Here is a 14,098-nt window from a genome sequence, read left to right as displayed (position 1 = left end):
TTCTTGAAATAAAACTTGAATTTTTAGGATGATTGCAGTGTTTTAAGACCGTATTTAGATTTGACAACTCTTAGGCAAACAGACTGAAAGGACACAGTGTTTATCTACCAGAACGGGTAGAGATGACCTTTTAAAGAGCCCATAAAATTCAGTCTACCTGTTTCACCATCAAAAGAGCAACTGTTTATCATTATATTACATTTTTAGTTCTTCCCAGCTGAACTTCCTTATGATACAATTAATTATATTGATGTGACCTGCAATAGAAGGGCTGAATTAAATTATTTAAAATAATTAGCTTTTAAGATGGAATTTATCAGTTGATTAACAGCTTAGTCCATCATTAGAAAATCAGTAACTACGCTGATAATCAATTGTTTTAGGGGGTTGGCTATAAAATATTTTGGTCAAAAATAATAATATATTTTCATGTTTTGTTTAAAACTGAGAGACATAAAAAATACTATTAATACCTACATAGCTAAGCCACAAGACAATTCAAGAACACAAGCTTCACACATGTGGAGACTGAAATTCAGGTGTAACAAGGCTGACTGGTGAATTCAGGGTTTCGCGCAGAACCAAACAAGGTCGGCACATTGTTCTCTAAACCCAGTGCACTGTGCTGAATGCTCCCCAGGGCCACAGTCCATTTAGTGCTGAACTCCCTCGGGTCTACGTCCATTTACCGCGGCTGTCTGCTCTTTTCAAGCTGGCCTCCATTTACTTCTGTTTTCCCTAAATCCCAAGTCGGCAGCATGAAGTCCAGATGAAGGAGAAACAGTGCACTGACCCATGACGGTGAGTACAAACCCTGCAGGACTGTCAGCACAGAGCCTAATGTTGCAGTGACAAGTCATAACCAGCAAGCCAGTATTATACTCCACCACCAGCTGCATCCACACGTTGCATCATCTGTTGGAGCCACCAGTTGCAAATTAGATTAAATTCAACTTTATTGTCATTACACATGCACAAGTACAAGGCAACGAAATACAGTTTAGCATCTAACCAGAAGTGCAATAACAGCAATGCAGCGTGCGCAGTATCTACAGTGTGTATAAGCAGTACTAATTTACCAATAGTAAATATAACTGTAATCAACATGTGATCCCTGTTTATTCCAATAAGCACCTGTATAATTAGCAATTAAGCTAGAGCAGCCAATGTGCATCCACCCTGAAAGGAAATATGACAAAAAGTGCACTTTTCTGGAAAGTGGACGTTGGGCCACACAAAGCTAAAGCTAGCTCACTTTGGACGGACCAGACAGCATCACTGTAACTCCGTTAAATAGCAACATTTCCAAGTAACAGCCACTAAAAACAGTACATTAGAAATATGAGGTCAAGCATGGTCCTGCATCAAGACCGAGGTCACCAGCATTTGAACCTAAACATCTGTCAGGTGCACAGTCGAAAGCTGTGCAATGGAAGCACTATTGTGCAAAGAGAAAGGAAAGGCTGACGTGACTGCATACAAAGTTCATGGTCAAGGCAAACTGAAAATGTGTCCATTTGAGCAGAAACAACTGCACTCATCCCAGGGCTTTGTGAATCTTTTCATAAACATATAAAGAAAGAGGAAGAAAGACTGGAGGGGACAGCACAGAGAACTGTCCAGTCTAGTGTCAGCTGATGAGCACAACATCTAGTGGTCAAATCTGCACATGATGCAGGGTGAAAATAATAAAAACCTGCTGCACAAACACACTGTGCGCTACTCTTTGAGTCCTGGGAAATTCCATGATGTTCAGTGTCTTTCATTTCTGTCAAATGTCTGTGTAGAGAAAAACATAACCTCAGTTCTAAAACAAGCAGTTTAAAGGGTCGTTCATAAATCGTGTCTTTTGCGCACTGGAATTCATTATTTTAAATGGAGATGCACAACAAGATGCCATCACAACGCTCATGTGTTGCGATGTGCCAGTTTTTCCATGCACATCTACGCTGCAGCAAGATTAAAAAAAAAAAAATCACAACTTTTCAGAAAACAGCAAGCACACCACAGGTCATGTGACAGCGACCATCCAATCAGCTTCACCCTTTTCATACCAACATCTGGTTCAAAGCTCAGCCAAGGTGGAGGATGGAGCTCTTAGATCAGCTGGTTTTCTTTGTGCTTGAAGGATGGGATGGAGCCAAACACAGCGTTTCCCGCTTTTGTCCACAAATAAATCTAGCAGCACAGCTACTTGCAAGGGATTTTCATCTAAACTAAATGTAACACTGTGACTGCAGTCTACATAAAACTCACATTACCATTTCTCAGATCACACTGGTTTGTTTGTTTATGAACTTACAGGCGTAGGTCATGGCGAAGCTGCTCCCTATGTCCACCATGTCCACCTGTGGCACCAGTTTGGGGAGGTCCTGATGCTGCGCCAGAGCAAAACGAAACACCTCATACTCATGGGAGCCGGTGGGGAAAAGGCCTCCTGTTTCATACACACAAAGAGAGACAAAGGAATCAGTTTCAGTGCCAATAATACATCAAAAATTATAATCGATGAACATCAATGTAAACTGTGCCATGTTGCATAATGAGTATGTTTACTTTTGGCACTTAAAGTATATTTTCTGCTCATACTTTTACTTAAGTAACATGCTGAATGCAAAACCTTTTCTTGTAACAGAGTACTTTACACTAGTATTGCCACTTTTACTTTAGTAAACAATCTGCGGACTTCTTCCACCACTGGTCACTGGGTTTATCAGTGTGTGAAATGTTAGTTAATGCACCTAACTGAGTTTTTGTTTACATACTGTGTAAACAAACTGTTTGTCTCCTTGAGGTCTGACAAACACGTTTAAGTCTGTTTTCTGTGCATGTATTAGGGCTGAGCTGTGTGTCTTGGTGTTACTGTCACCAGCTGCAGAACAGTTTTTCTGGTCATCGAACATGCTTGGCATACAGACAGAAAGAAGGCACACTGGCCTAAAATGACACAGGATGCAGTAGGAGTGTAGTTAAGATCCTTTGCCGCTGTTAAAAGTTTCATATGCAGGCACAGCAGCAGTCAGCTCACAGGATGGCTTCAACATGGTCGCGTTTTTCAGTAATTGCTGTTAAAAGCCTCTTATCTCGGCTCCTATTCAGCCCATTTTCCTGGCACTGACTCTCCACATAGTAGCTTTTAGGGTCAACGGGGAAATTATGCGAACACTTCAACTCTGACTGAGCGACCCTGCTGTTGAAGTAGGAAGACGTGTTCTTCATATTACTACCCTGACTGCACAGCGACTTCCTCTTCTGTTTACCGCCACTAAAGCCTGGTGTTAAATTAACGTTATTATAAATGTACTTTCCCCCATTATTAGGCCTTCAGATTTTTACTTTAAATGAACAAAAAATGAGTGCTATTTATAGCAGACTCTCCATGAATAGAGCAAAATCACACATAAAATTGCTAACTGAATCCACTTTATTTAAATTATACCAGGCTAGCACAGCAGCGTGGTTAACGTTACCTGCTCAACCGGCAATACAGGAGTGCAGTGAGCTTATACAAGTCACTTAAAAACGTAGTAAAACTAATACTAAGCTTTATAGTTAGCCAGTATTTATCACAATGCGACACGGGATAATAACAAACCTTGTGCCTTCATCAGCCAGGTGCTAGACAAAAACCAAGAGGGACGTTTCCCCTTGTTTGAAAGACAAACTTCCACCGCGCTAACGTTACCATAGCACCGACACCTGTACCGGATGTTACACCTACAAAATAAGAGCTCCGACATTCAATGACAAGAAGTAACAAACATAAACATAAAAAAAACAATACATTTAATTACTATGCTAGAATATACAAATGATTTACAACCACTTTTTTTACAGTGGTGAAAGAATAGATCCTTTACTTCAGTAAAAGTAGAAATAGGCTACCACACTTTAAAACAGGCTGCTCCTAACAAGACAACAAAAGCTGTCAGTTTCTTATCAGTCAGCATCAGTGCACCATATCTGCTAGTTTCCAAATAAACACAAACTAAGCCAGAATAAATCTTTTATTGTAGTAAGATATAAAGAATGAAGTACAAACAGCTGAACAAAGAAACAACAAAACACAACAACTGCTGCCGATCCAACACCAGACAGTCCAGAAGGCTATATTTAGTCCATGCATCATTCTTCTTAAATAAAAATAAAATAACTAAATTAGTTAAGAAATGATATTATGTTTGACATAATATATGATCATGTCTTGTTATCTGTTTGCCAGCATATTAAGTAAGAAGCTTTCAGTTTTGATCCAGTTTGCATGTCTGCAAATTTGTTTGTTAAAACAATTTCAGTGATCCAGCCTTTCGTACTGGGAACACAAATATCTTTTTCGTAGTTGACAGGAACAAAATAAACACTCCATCTTTACAACCTAAGGGATGGGCCCTTTCAAAGGTTCACAAGGGTTGAGAGATGATGAATGAGAGGTGAAAATAAGAAAAAACAAAGTTCTGATATGCATATTTGTTATCAGTTTGGTGTTCTCTCTTTGTGAAAAAAATGATAATTTTACCATGTGGGCCTTGAGCAGCTATGTAAATGAACCTTTGAGAATTTAGAAGGGTAAAATCAACTGTCTGGTGAAAGTGCAAACAACTCCTAGATGTCTGATGCCTCTGAAATGCTGTGAAGTATATGGTAACACAAAATAGAAATTTTCAGATTCATTGAAGTGCAGTACTAGAGTAAATGTACTTAATTGTAGTTGGTTGAGTTAGATGGTGGAATTTCACAGAATTGTGTTTATGTCAGGGATGCTTTATATGACTGTGAATTTTATGAAAGTTGGGGGAATGTTTGACCTTTGACATGAGGAGCAGTACTGTGGGTTGCAGTGTCAACAATTATCCTCTGTAAGATGTGTAAGATGTCTGTGGGGGGTCAAATCAGTTCAAATCAGCAAAGAAGAATAATAACTTTGTGTTGAGTGCTTGTCTTTGTATCAACAACATCTCCACTGTGTATCCGTATCATGTGTTGGGTAGATTATTTTATAAGAATGCAACACATTCCATATTACATATTCTATAAACTAGAATGAAAAGGAAATATTCATGTATTAGTACCTCAAAGTTATACTTAAGTACACTTGTTCTGTAAATGTAAAAGAGTGCAATAGAGTGCCATATAGCCAAGATGACTGAAATCAAGTAGAACTATTGTGAAAATAAAGAAGTAACAGGAAATATTTATAATCACTATATTTATAACAACTATAATCAACAACTATAATCACCGTGATACCAGTGCAATAGAACGTATTTTAAAGCTAGAATACAGTTTGTTATTTGTATTTTACCTGGCATTTCAAAACCTGTTAACACTGTAATATGGGGATGTTATAGGGACACTACTGAAATAATATAAAATGTATTCCTCAGAGATGTAAAGGCTAGAAGCAGTCCATCTGCTGTGACAGAAGGGCTCACTGACTCAAACACATCCAGAGAAAACCACTGATCTTTACTGCTGAGGCTCACTGGTTGGTATGCAGGGTCAGATGCACACAGACTGCAGAAGGCATTTTATTCTGGTGAAATACAGGTTAGTTCAACTTGACGCCACATCAGCACCAAACCTGAGAGGAAGCTGCAGTGGTAGTCTGGTCCAGTGGTTCGGTGAATCACATTATTATTAACAGGTTGTGCAGTCCATAGCCTCCTAGCTGCACTCAATGTGGACAAACCAGTCAAGGTATAAATGGGAATAAATGAGGTCTTTCGGTCTACAAATGGAACAGTGACAGTGGTTTCTGAGAGAAACGTGCTGAGATACAGACAGCAGAGCTGTTCAAGTAATATGTTTTAGACAGCAACAACCAATATGATCAGCTGTTAAACTGGAATATAGAGGTCAAAAGATAAAGAAGTTGACAAGTATATGTTAAAGTCACCACAGGAAAATCATATGAAAATAACAGAAGTCACAGACACTGTTTGTGGTGCTAATTCCTGTAATACTGCTATGTGAGTTTGTACATGTTAATGATTCCCATCATTAACATGTGCAGCAGGTTTTACAGTAACCCTGTAATATTAGTGTGTGACGCTGTTCTTCCTCCGTCAGGAGTTCCAACCTCTTCTTGTCTAGGTCTCCCTCCTGTGCTGTCTTGTCCTCTTTCTTTTGTTTGTTCCTTTCTCCTGTATGCGTGAATGATGTGTTTGGGTTGTGCCTCGTGTGTTTGTGTAGTCTGTCCTCCTACCACATCGTTGTCTGGAGAGGAGGACTGGGACTGTTGAAGGCTCCTGGCAGTTGCCTATTGTCCTGGATTATTATACATGTTTACAATATACACTGACTGGCCGCTTTATTAGGTACACCTGTACAAATGTATGCAGTTCAATGCAACACTTCCGCCTTAACATCTGTGTTTATGAAGCTTAAAATGTTTCAGTTTGGGGTGAAACTGTCATAAATCTATAAATTCAATGATGTGTTTGTTATTGAGACCATAGTTAAAGGTGGTGTTGTTCTGAACTACATTATATTCTGAGGTGTCTCTATATTTTTGTCCTCCCTACAGACATGAGAGGGTTTAGTTTGCGCCACTCTGTGCACATGACACCTATTTCCTGTCTGTCTGTCAACAAAGAAGGATCCTTCTTCTGTTACTCTTCCTGAAATTTCTACCATTGTTTTCCATTAGATGTCCTGATCTGATCTGAGGGTCTAAGGACTGAGGGTGTTATATGCTCTACAGACTGTAAAGCCCATTTGTAATTTGTGATATCGGGCTATACAAATAATAATAAGCATAATAATCATAATAATCAGCAATATACACATCCTAATTTGTCCATGGTGCCGATTACACTGACATCTACAGACAATAGGCAGCTCATCAACTAACTCATGATGGGAGTACTACGGTGTACTGCACTGTAAGTCACAGCATGAATATATGAGTACTACCATGCTGTCAGCCACAGACTGGATCACAGCCACAGGTATTACTATAGGAGTGCTTAGTTTGACTATGTTAACATAAGTAACAACAGTAAAATCCTGGCCAGGATGATAATAGGACCCAGCCTCACAGGGAATCACTTACAGCCTATGTGCGTGTTGCAGCATGAGACTTCCAAACACCGTTTTGCATGATGTTCAAAATATGTACAAAATTGCACAAAATAGTACACGACAATAACTATATTAGGGGACTGTTAGGGAAATTCACGGAGCTGGGAGAGCGTTCATACAGTCCGTCAGTGTGTGAATGGCTGCTGAGTGAGTATAATAAACGTCTAGATTAGACATCTGTCTTACAAACAGCCTGGGTTACAGCCGTGGATGCAGGCGCTAGCCTACAATATATAAGACACCATGCTATAGAAATCACAGCCAGGTCTCCCAGCGCCCTGGGTGCAGGCACCCCGCAGCACACGCGCACTCACCTATGTTGATGTTACTTGGGAAACTTGTGCCGCTGCAGAGCCCGATGAGCAGGAGCGGGAGGAGGACCGAGGGGACCGGGAAGCTCTGCGGCCGCATGTTTCCTCCAGCAGCACCGACAGGAGACACGGAGCAACCTGCGAAATCCCATTCACACCGGGGCCGGTACAGATCCACCTGAGCCCGGCCACAGACTCACACATCGACCGACAGCCTGCTCCAGTCAGTCCGCTCTCTCCAGCTCTGTTCTGGCTCTGAGTCTTTCCCCTGATCACACATCCAGAGCTGGAGCGCAGAGCTCTGCAGCCACGTCGACTCTGCCTGTTAGTGTGTGCTCCTCGTTCCTGTACCCTCCCTCTTTCTCTTTGTCTGTCTCAGGTCAGTTGAAATGGCTTTACTGACGCGCAGGACACCAACTTGTCCTGTGTTGGTGATCCTGGAAAAGTGTGAAGTTCCCGGACATCTCTGCCTTGCATATCTGTCCCTGTGCCTGTGGTCATAAATGTGACTGAATGTGATTTCTAAATGCACTTTGATCACAGAATAACAGTTTCATTTAAATATGCTGTACTGAAGTCTCCTACAATAACACCAGCTAACATGATGAGATATTCTGAGCATAGTGTGATTTTGACTGCCTTTGACTATCACTTCAGATTGCTCTGCTGTGGATTATAACGTTTGTGTTTTACAGAGAGTACTCTGTACTGTGTTACTGTTACAGTGTTTGTTACCTACATTACAGATGTTTGCTTTGCTTAGGTTCACTCTGGAATATGTGATCTGAGTGAGTAGAGGTTGTGACTTGCTGTTGATTAATATTTTATATTCATCTTTTCTCACCATTTTACCCATTTTAACATGTGTTTATGGTTTGATGCGATTGTGTAGGAGTGTTTTGAAATACTGCATATTCTTCTTACTGTAGCTATGAATTAAGGATTTCATATTTGAAAGGGTTTGACTTTAATGTGCAGAGTCATGTTGGAATGTTTCTTGTCAAAGCGAAGCATCGTTGTAGCTCAGCTGATGAAGACATGTGCACATGTGCTTCTTATTTTAACAGCTTCCCAGTAACTGTTATTTTGTTTAGAAGAAAACAGGCTGCTGTTGTCACACCCTGGGTGCACACATGTAGAAGCAGAAAACAGTTATCCTCTGTTCTCCAATAGGAATATGCTGCTGTAAGTGGACTTTATCTCATGAAAGTAAAGCATTGTATTTTGTTACCATTTCTGGAATGAACTGTGCATTTAGTAAGATAATGGACTTTGTCATGGGTGTCATGGTGAGCAATGGTTTGCACTGTGCCTCACAGCAAGAAAGCTCTGGGTTCGATTTGATTCATCAGATTATGATAAGGACCTGAAGTTATCTGATACATGTAGTGCAGTAAAAGTACATAGTTTGTCTCTGACATGGAGTGAAGTCCAAGGATGAAGTAGCAGGACATGGAAATACTCAGGTACAAATAGCTCATAATTGTACTTAAGTAGATGTACTTTCCACCACTGCTAATGTCTGCACAGAGGGCAGTCTAACCAACAGTAGGTCAGATACTTCAGTACATAACAAAGCTGTGGACCAGCCAACGCTGCCACCCCACAACCGCTGACATCACTAAAATGAACCTTTTTATGGTGGTTTTATTTCCTGTCACTCCATGGTTTATCAGTTTACTCTGCTCTGTCTTTACCTATAGAAGCACAGCGATGGTCTGCTGGCAAGGGTAATGTTCTTCTCAGGACCAAAGAAAAGCCAGCACAATGTTAACTTAGTACTTCCCACGGTTTCTAATCAAAAAATGGCTGCACTCCTACGCAGTTTGCCCACTCATGGAATAAAGGGGGTGCTGATAATCCCCTTCTATTCACTTTCTAGTCAGGCAATTTACTAAGACAAAACAAAGAGAGGGAGGCAAATGATCACTCTCTTTCATCCCCGGCCCTGCCTAATTAATTTATCTGTGCTCGACAAACAGGCTAACGGCAGCGTAGGTGGATCCACTGAAAATAAGACAAATGATCGACTTGCGGTGAGGACGCCTCGCAGCCTCCTCATTTGTTTGCTTCTATGCAGCATCTGGGTGTCTGATGGTTTTGTTGCAAATGTTAGTTAATACCTAAACCAAGCTGTTCTCAGTTATTTGCCAAGCTTTCAGTGAGACAGTAAAGGGTTAGTACACCCAAATCACATCACAGTCTATGCAGTGCAGATCAATAACCACAATCCTTATCCCGTTGGTAGAACACGGTTCTGATGTAAAACTGTTCACAGTGAGGGCTGTAAATGATCTTATGTTCATTTCTTTTCAAAAGCTGTCACTTTTAAATGCCATTTTCAGTGTTTTGAGCATCCATTCAGCTTTTTGTACAGTTCAGTTACAGACCTACTGGGTATGATCACAGGTTCAAAGTCTGCTGACTACAAACTTTGCACAATTAGGGCTAGTTTTGTATTATTTCTTGTTAAGGAAATCCTGGAATTTATCAGTATAACAACTGAAAATGACACATTGGATTTCAGGAAATCAGCAATAAAAAAAAATCCAGGTGAAATCTTATCTTACAAATATTTCTGGAGAGATTTTTCCCACACTGTGTTCAACGTCCCTTGTTGCCACAGTTTTTTCTTCTCTGTTTTACACTCTGCATGTCATCACAGCTGCTCGAATGTCTATAACTAATTAACCTCCTTTAAAAACCCTTTTGTAACAGATGTTTGTAGCTTCTTCAACATAACATGACATTAATATGACTGTGTTGTGAATTACACCAAGTAGCTTCATGTTCAGCTCCTTCAGTGCTTTTTGCAACACTTTCATCCCAGGAGCATCAAACATTCATTTCCTCTCAACATAAAATGTGGCTTGTGGTGTTTTGCAGTTTAGCACAAAGGTTCACATCCACTGTATCTGCCACCCTGTGTTCTTTATAATTGTATATAGCTCTGTGAAGCCATTGTTGTTATTGATTGTACTTTCCTGCAAGCTGAGCTACCTCAAAGAAAAAAGTGCACTGAACTGCAAAAGCCATGCTGCCTCTTTTTCTTCAGTTGACTATTAGCATTTGTTCAGAGGCAACTTTCTGAAAACCGATAACAGGCAGTTAAATTTGCACACATACCATAAAACCTCAGTGCTTGATGGAAATTTTTACGAGACAATGAAAAAGCAGACAGCCGGCGTGTCCTGCTGCAGTGTTTTCTCTACAAAGATGTGACTGCAGTCGCACCTCTTCATCTGAAAACGGCTTTAATCTGACCCAGAACCAAAACAGACACCAAGGGCAGGGAAATACAGAGGAACACTAGAAAAATAATTGCATGTAAATTGGTTTTCTTCCAGTATATGCTCTGATTAGTCTTAAGGACTTCTTGTTATTTAAAGAGATTAATTCTCAGGAAAATCTCACGCTTCCTTGGATTCTTACGTTTATAGTTCAGCTGCAATGGAAATATCAAGCCGGGCCTTCCGACGCTGTGCTGTCTGCAGAGCTCATCCAACTTTGGAGCTAATTTTTTTGGCTTCCTCTCATTTGATGTAAGATTTGTTTAAAGCTCTTTGTGCATAGCCCTTAAAATGTACTCCACAAATACAATTTTTATTAACTGCAGAACCTGTTTTTTCTTACCTCTGTGAATTTATAATTTAGTACATAATTTAGTTTTCCCAGTTTAGTCTTTTGATTTTAGTTTGAGTAAATAAAGATTAAAGACATTTTAGTTTTTATTTTTAATCTTTATAGTTCCTAAACATTTTCAGGCTACAGCTGTGTCCATCGCTACTGTGTGGTTACCATGGTTACGGGTGTCTCCATCACTGCTGTGTACAGTTACCATGGTTATGGGTGTATCCATGTCCCTGTACTCTGCAGAACCTGAGTCAGTCCTGTGCAGACTGACACCATCTTCACTGGGTTCAGATGATGGCACCATGTAATAAAATACAGTTGTGGAAAAAACCCAGAGCCTTCATTCAGGTAAAAGTAGCAATACCGCAGTAGAAGTCCTGCATTCAAATCCTACTTAAGTAAAAGTGTATTATCAGCAAAATGTACTTAAGGTATTGTAGCTAAAAGTACTCATTATGCAGAAATCGCTCTATATGATATTTTTTGAATTTCTGCTGCATTAAGGTACTGTATGTGTATATTTACTGCTGTTGTTGTTTAAGACTGGCTCAATTTTAAGTACTTATTGTATATACTGTGAGGATTTCAATCTACTGCAAAGAATCATGTTGTACAAGATGTCATATGTTTGAAGTTTTCACTGAACAGGAAGGGTATGAAAAATTGTCATTTGAAAGTAACAGCAGTAGTAACTGCAGCTGCCAGACTGATGCTGTGCACTAAAAAGTACAATATTTCTTCTGAGATGTAGTGGAGTAGAAGTATAAAGTTGCATTAAATGGAAGTACTTGAGCAAAGCTACTTGAGTAAATGCACTCAAATGTGCCACTGATACAGTACACCTGTGCACATACTGTATATATTTCAGATGATGGAGGGGGACCACTATTAGCATCCCAAAACACCTGAACTCCTGTCACTTGCTGACCCAGTCATTCTGTCTCAGCTCACATGAAACCAACCCCTGCTGTGCATTATTTACCTGAATTCCCCTTCGACAGAGGGGACGCGCTGCCTCAGAGGGAGGTGTTTCCTCTCGGCTCTGCTCCTGCTGCTGATGAGAGTTCAGACGACCTCAGCATGTGAATCCAACACAGGTCACCTATGAATAAATCATCCACGCCATCCTCCGGCTATGTGTGTGGGGCTGGATGATGCTGTCACTGAGGATCATGACTGTGCTGGGAAATGAAGAGAAGCCACTGTGTGCAACCTCACCTACTGCAGAATATTATAATAATATTCCATGGATTTAATCTGTATTATATGACCAGTAAAACCAGCCAGTGGGGGAGAATCTGCACCAAACCTCAGCTGGTTTGTCCTTAACAAACACAAAACACTGCAGTTACTAAAGGTTTCCTGTCCCACCAAGCAACCTTCAGAACCATGAACACTATAACAGAGAAAACCTTCAGTGACAGCTCAACGTGCACAAAGACTGTGAACTTTGAGGACATTTGCCAAAGAGAACAATTACATTTAAAGCGGTTATGTCAGAAAGTCAGGACATGTTGGACTATGAACAATGTTTTTGAGATAAGGACATTTTCATACAGGATGAGTGAGGATTTTGGAAAATGAAAGATATTTTGGAAAGACCGAACATTTCTGGAAACAAAACTGTAAATAAGAATACTGGTGCATATGTTAAATGTGCAGATTGGAAATGTAATCTTCACTCTGTCAAAGTCCTGTTTGAGTGTTAAAACCTTGTTGTGGGATCAGGAAATGTGTGTCCTGACACAACCCATGTGACTCCTCCAGTCCCAGTCTCACAGCCAGGCCAGAGCTGGTAAACAGGTAGAATGTCAGGCAGGTGGATAATACAGGCAAACAGGAAATGAGACGGTGATTACCAAACGCCTCTTCGCCATCAGTATGTAAGAGGCTGATTTTGTTTTCTTTACTCACAGTGTAATCAAACGTCTCACACCTCCTCTTGTATAAAATCACAAATCACTGCAGCGACTCATTAACACAGCTGCCAACGCCAAGGTCAGAGGATCTTCTTCAGTCATTTCTCTTTATACAACCTGATTCTGCAGCCTCCGCCAGACCCATATAAGTTCAGTCACATCTCCTTCAGTTCATTTTCCCATCCAGGCCAGGTTAGTAGAGCCAATAAGGACCAATCAGGAGTCTTGCTTCCCCACTGACTGACTCCAGTCCTCCAAGAAGCATTAAATCTATCTTCTGTCCGTTCACTTGAAAGTTGTTGTTTAAAGCTCAACAAGATAATCAGCTGTTCTTTAACCAAACACCTGAGTAAAGCAGGACATTTTCAGCAGTGACTGTGCACCATTTTATTCTTGGCCTCTGTGCGCTACAGCATCAGGGGGCCCCCACTGATCTGTGGGCTGCTAGTTCCTGGGTCACAGGTTCAAACCCAGCTCTGGAGTTCCAGCCTGCGTTTGTTCGCCGTCAGCTTGAACTGTTTACCAAAGCAGTTTTAACAAAAGCACTTAAGAGAAAAAGCTCTTTGCAGTGCAGCAAAGGCCAAAAATAACATGACGCATTTACTGAGAGGAAATTATTTCATATGATTTCACAGCAGGAAATAAGATGGTTACCTGAGGAGACAGTTGTTTCTCTCTTTTCACCCTTATCTGTCCCTCCTCTGCTTCCTTCTTCAAAGGCCATCTTCATCCTTCGTTCTCTCCTTTTCTCTTTGTCTCCCTTCCTTCTTTGGACTCCTTCACCCTTTTCCCTCCATGTTTCTGCCCTTACCCTGACTGACTTTACTTTTTGTTGACAGCCTCTCTTTCCACAATAAAGATACGACAAGCCTAAATACTGTGATGAAATGCAGCACATTTATGTCAGTGAATTAAAAAATAAATCTTTATTTGAAACAGTGACACAAGGAAATCATTTTTGTTGCATGTTTAGTTTTTCCTGTTGAAAGCAACAAGAATCAGGGAATTTAGAAGAATGAATTTCAAATCAGAAACGTATCGATCTGCAGGTAAGAGCAGAGAGTTTGCATTCATGTGTTTTAAATGTCAGAGTGACCCTGACCACAGCTGTACAGAAGTCTGTGCAGTGGCAGCGGCTCAGCCGACAGACAA

The 14,098-nt window shown here is 40.5% G+C and overlaps 1 protein-coding gene across 12 annotated transcripts in view; it reads right to left on the bottom strand.

Moving 5' to 3' along the window:
- LOC109968709 (glutamate receptor 1-like) overlaps window positions 1-7,909 on the bottom strand; it is an 80,085-nt gene extending 72,176 nt beyond the window's left edge. For 5 of the 12 annotated variants that reach the window (XR_002276160.1, XR_002276161.1, XR_002276159.1 and 2 more), the window contains exons 1-2: window positions 7,398-7,906; window positions 2,303-2,437 (exon numbers count right to left, since the gene is read on the bottom strand). Coding sequence is in view for 8 of the 12 variants with exons in the window: in XM_020615184.1 (XP_020470840.1) it covers window positions 2,303-2,437; window positions 7,398-7,494 (232 nt within the window). In the remaining 4 variants the exon portion in view is untranslated. Of the gene's footprint in view, window positions 1-2,302; window positions 2,438-3,595; window positions 3,703-7,397 lie in introns of those variants that run through there. The other 7 variants (XM_020615192.1, XM_020615188.1, XM_020615191.1 and 4 more) reach the window with 4 other exon arrangements.
- Window positions 7,910-14,098: the final 6,189 nt, after the last annotated feature.

The sequence above is a fragment of the Monopterus albus genome, unplaced genomic scaffold (assembly GCF_001952655.1).
Source record: "Monopterus albus unplaced genomic scaffold, M_albus_1.0 scaffold159.1, whole genome shotgun sequence".
Taxonomy (NCBI): domain Eukaryota; kingdom Metazoa; phylum Chordata; class Actinopteri; order Synbranchiformes; family Synbranchidae; genus Monopterus; species Monopterus albus.
Note: the sequence above shows the minus strand (reverse complement) of the source record. Positions and strands in the feature narration are given on the sequence as shown.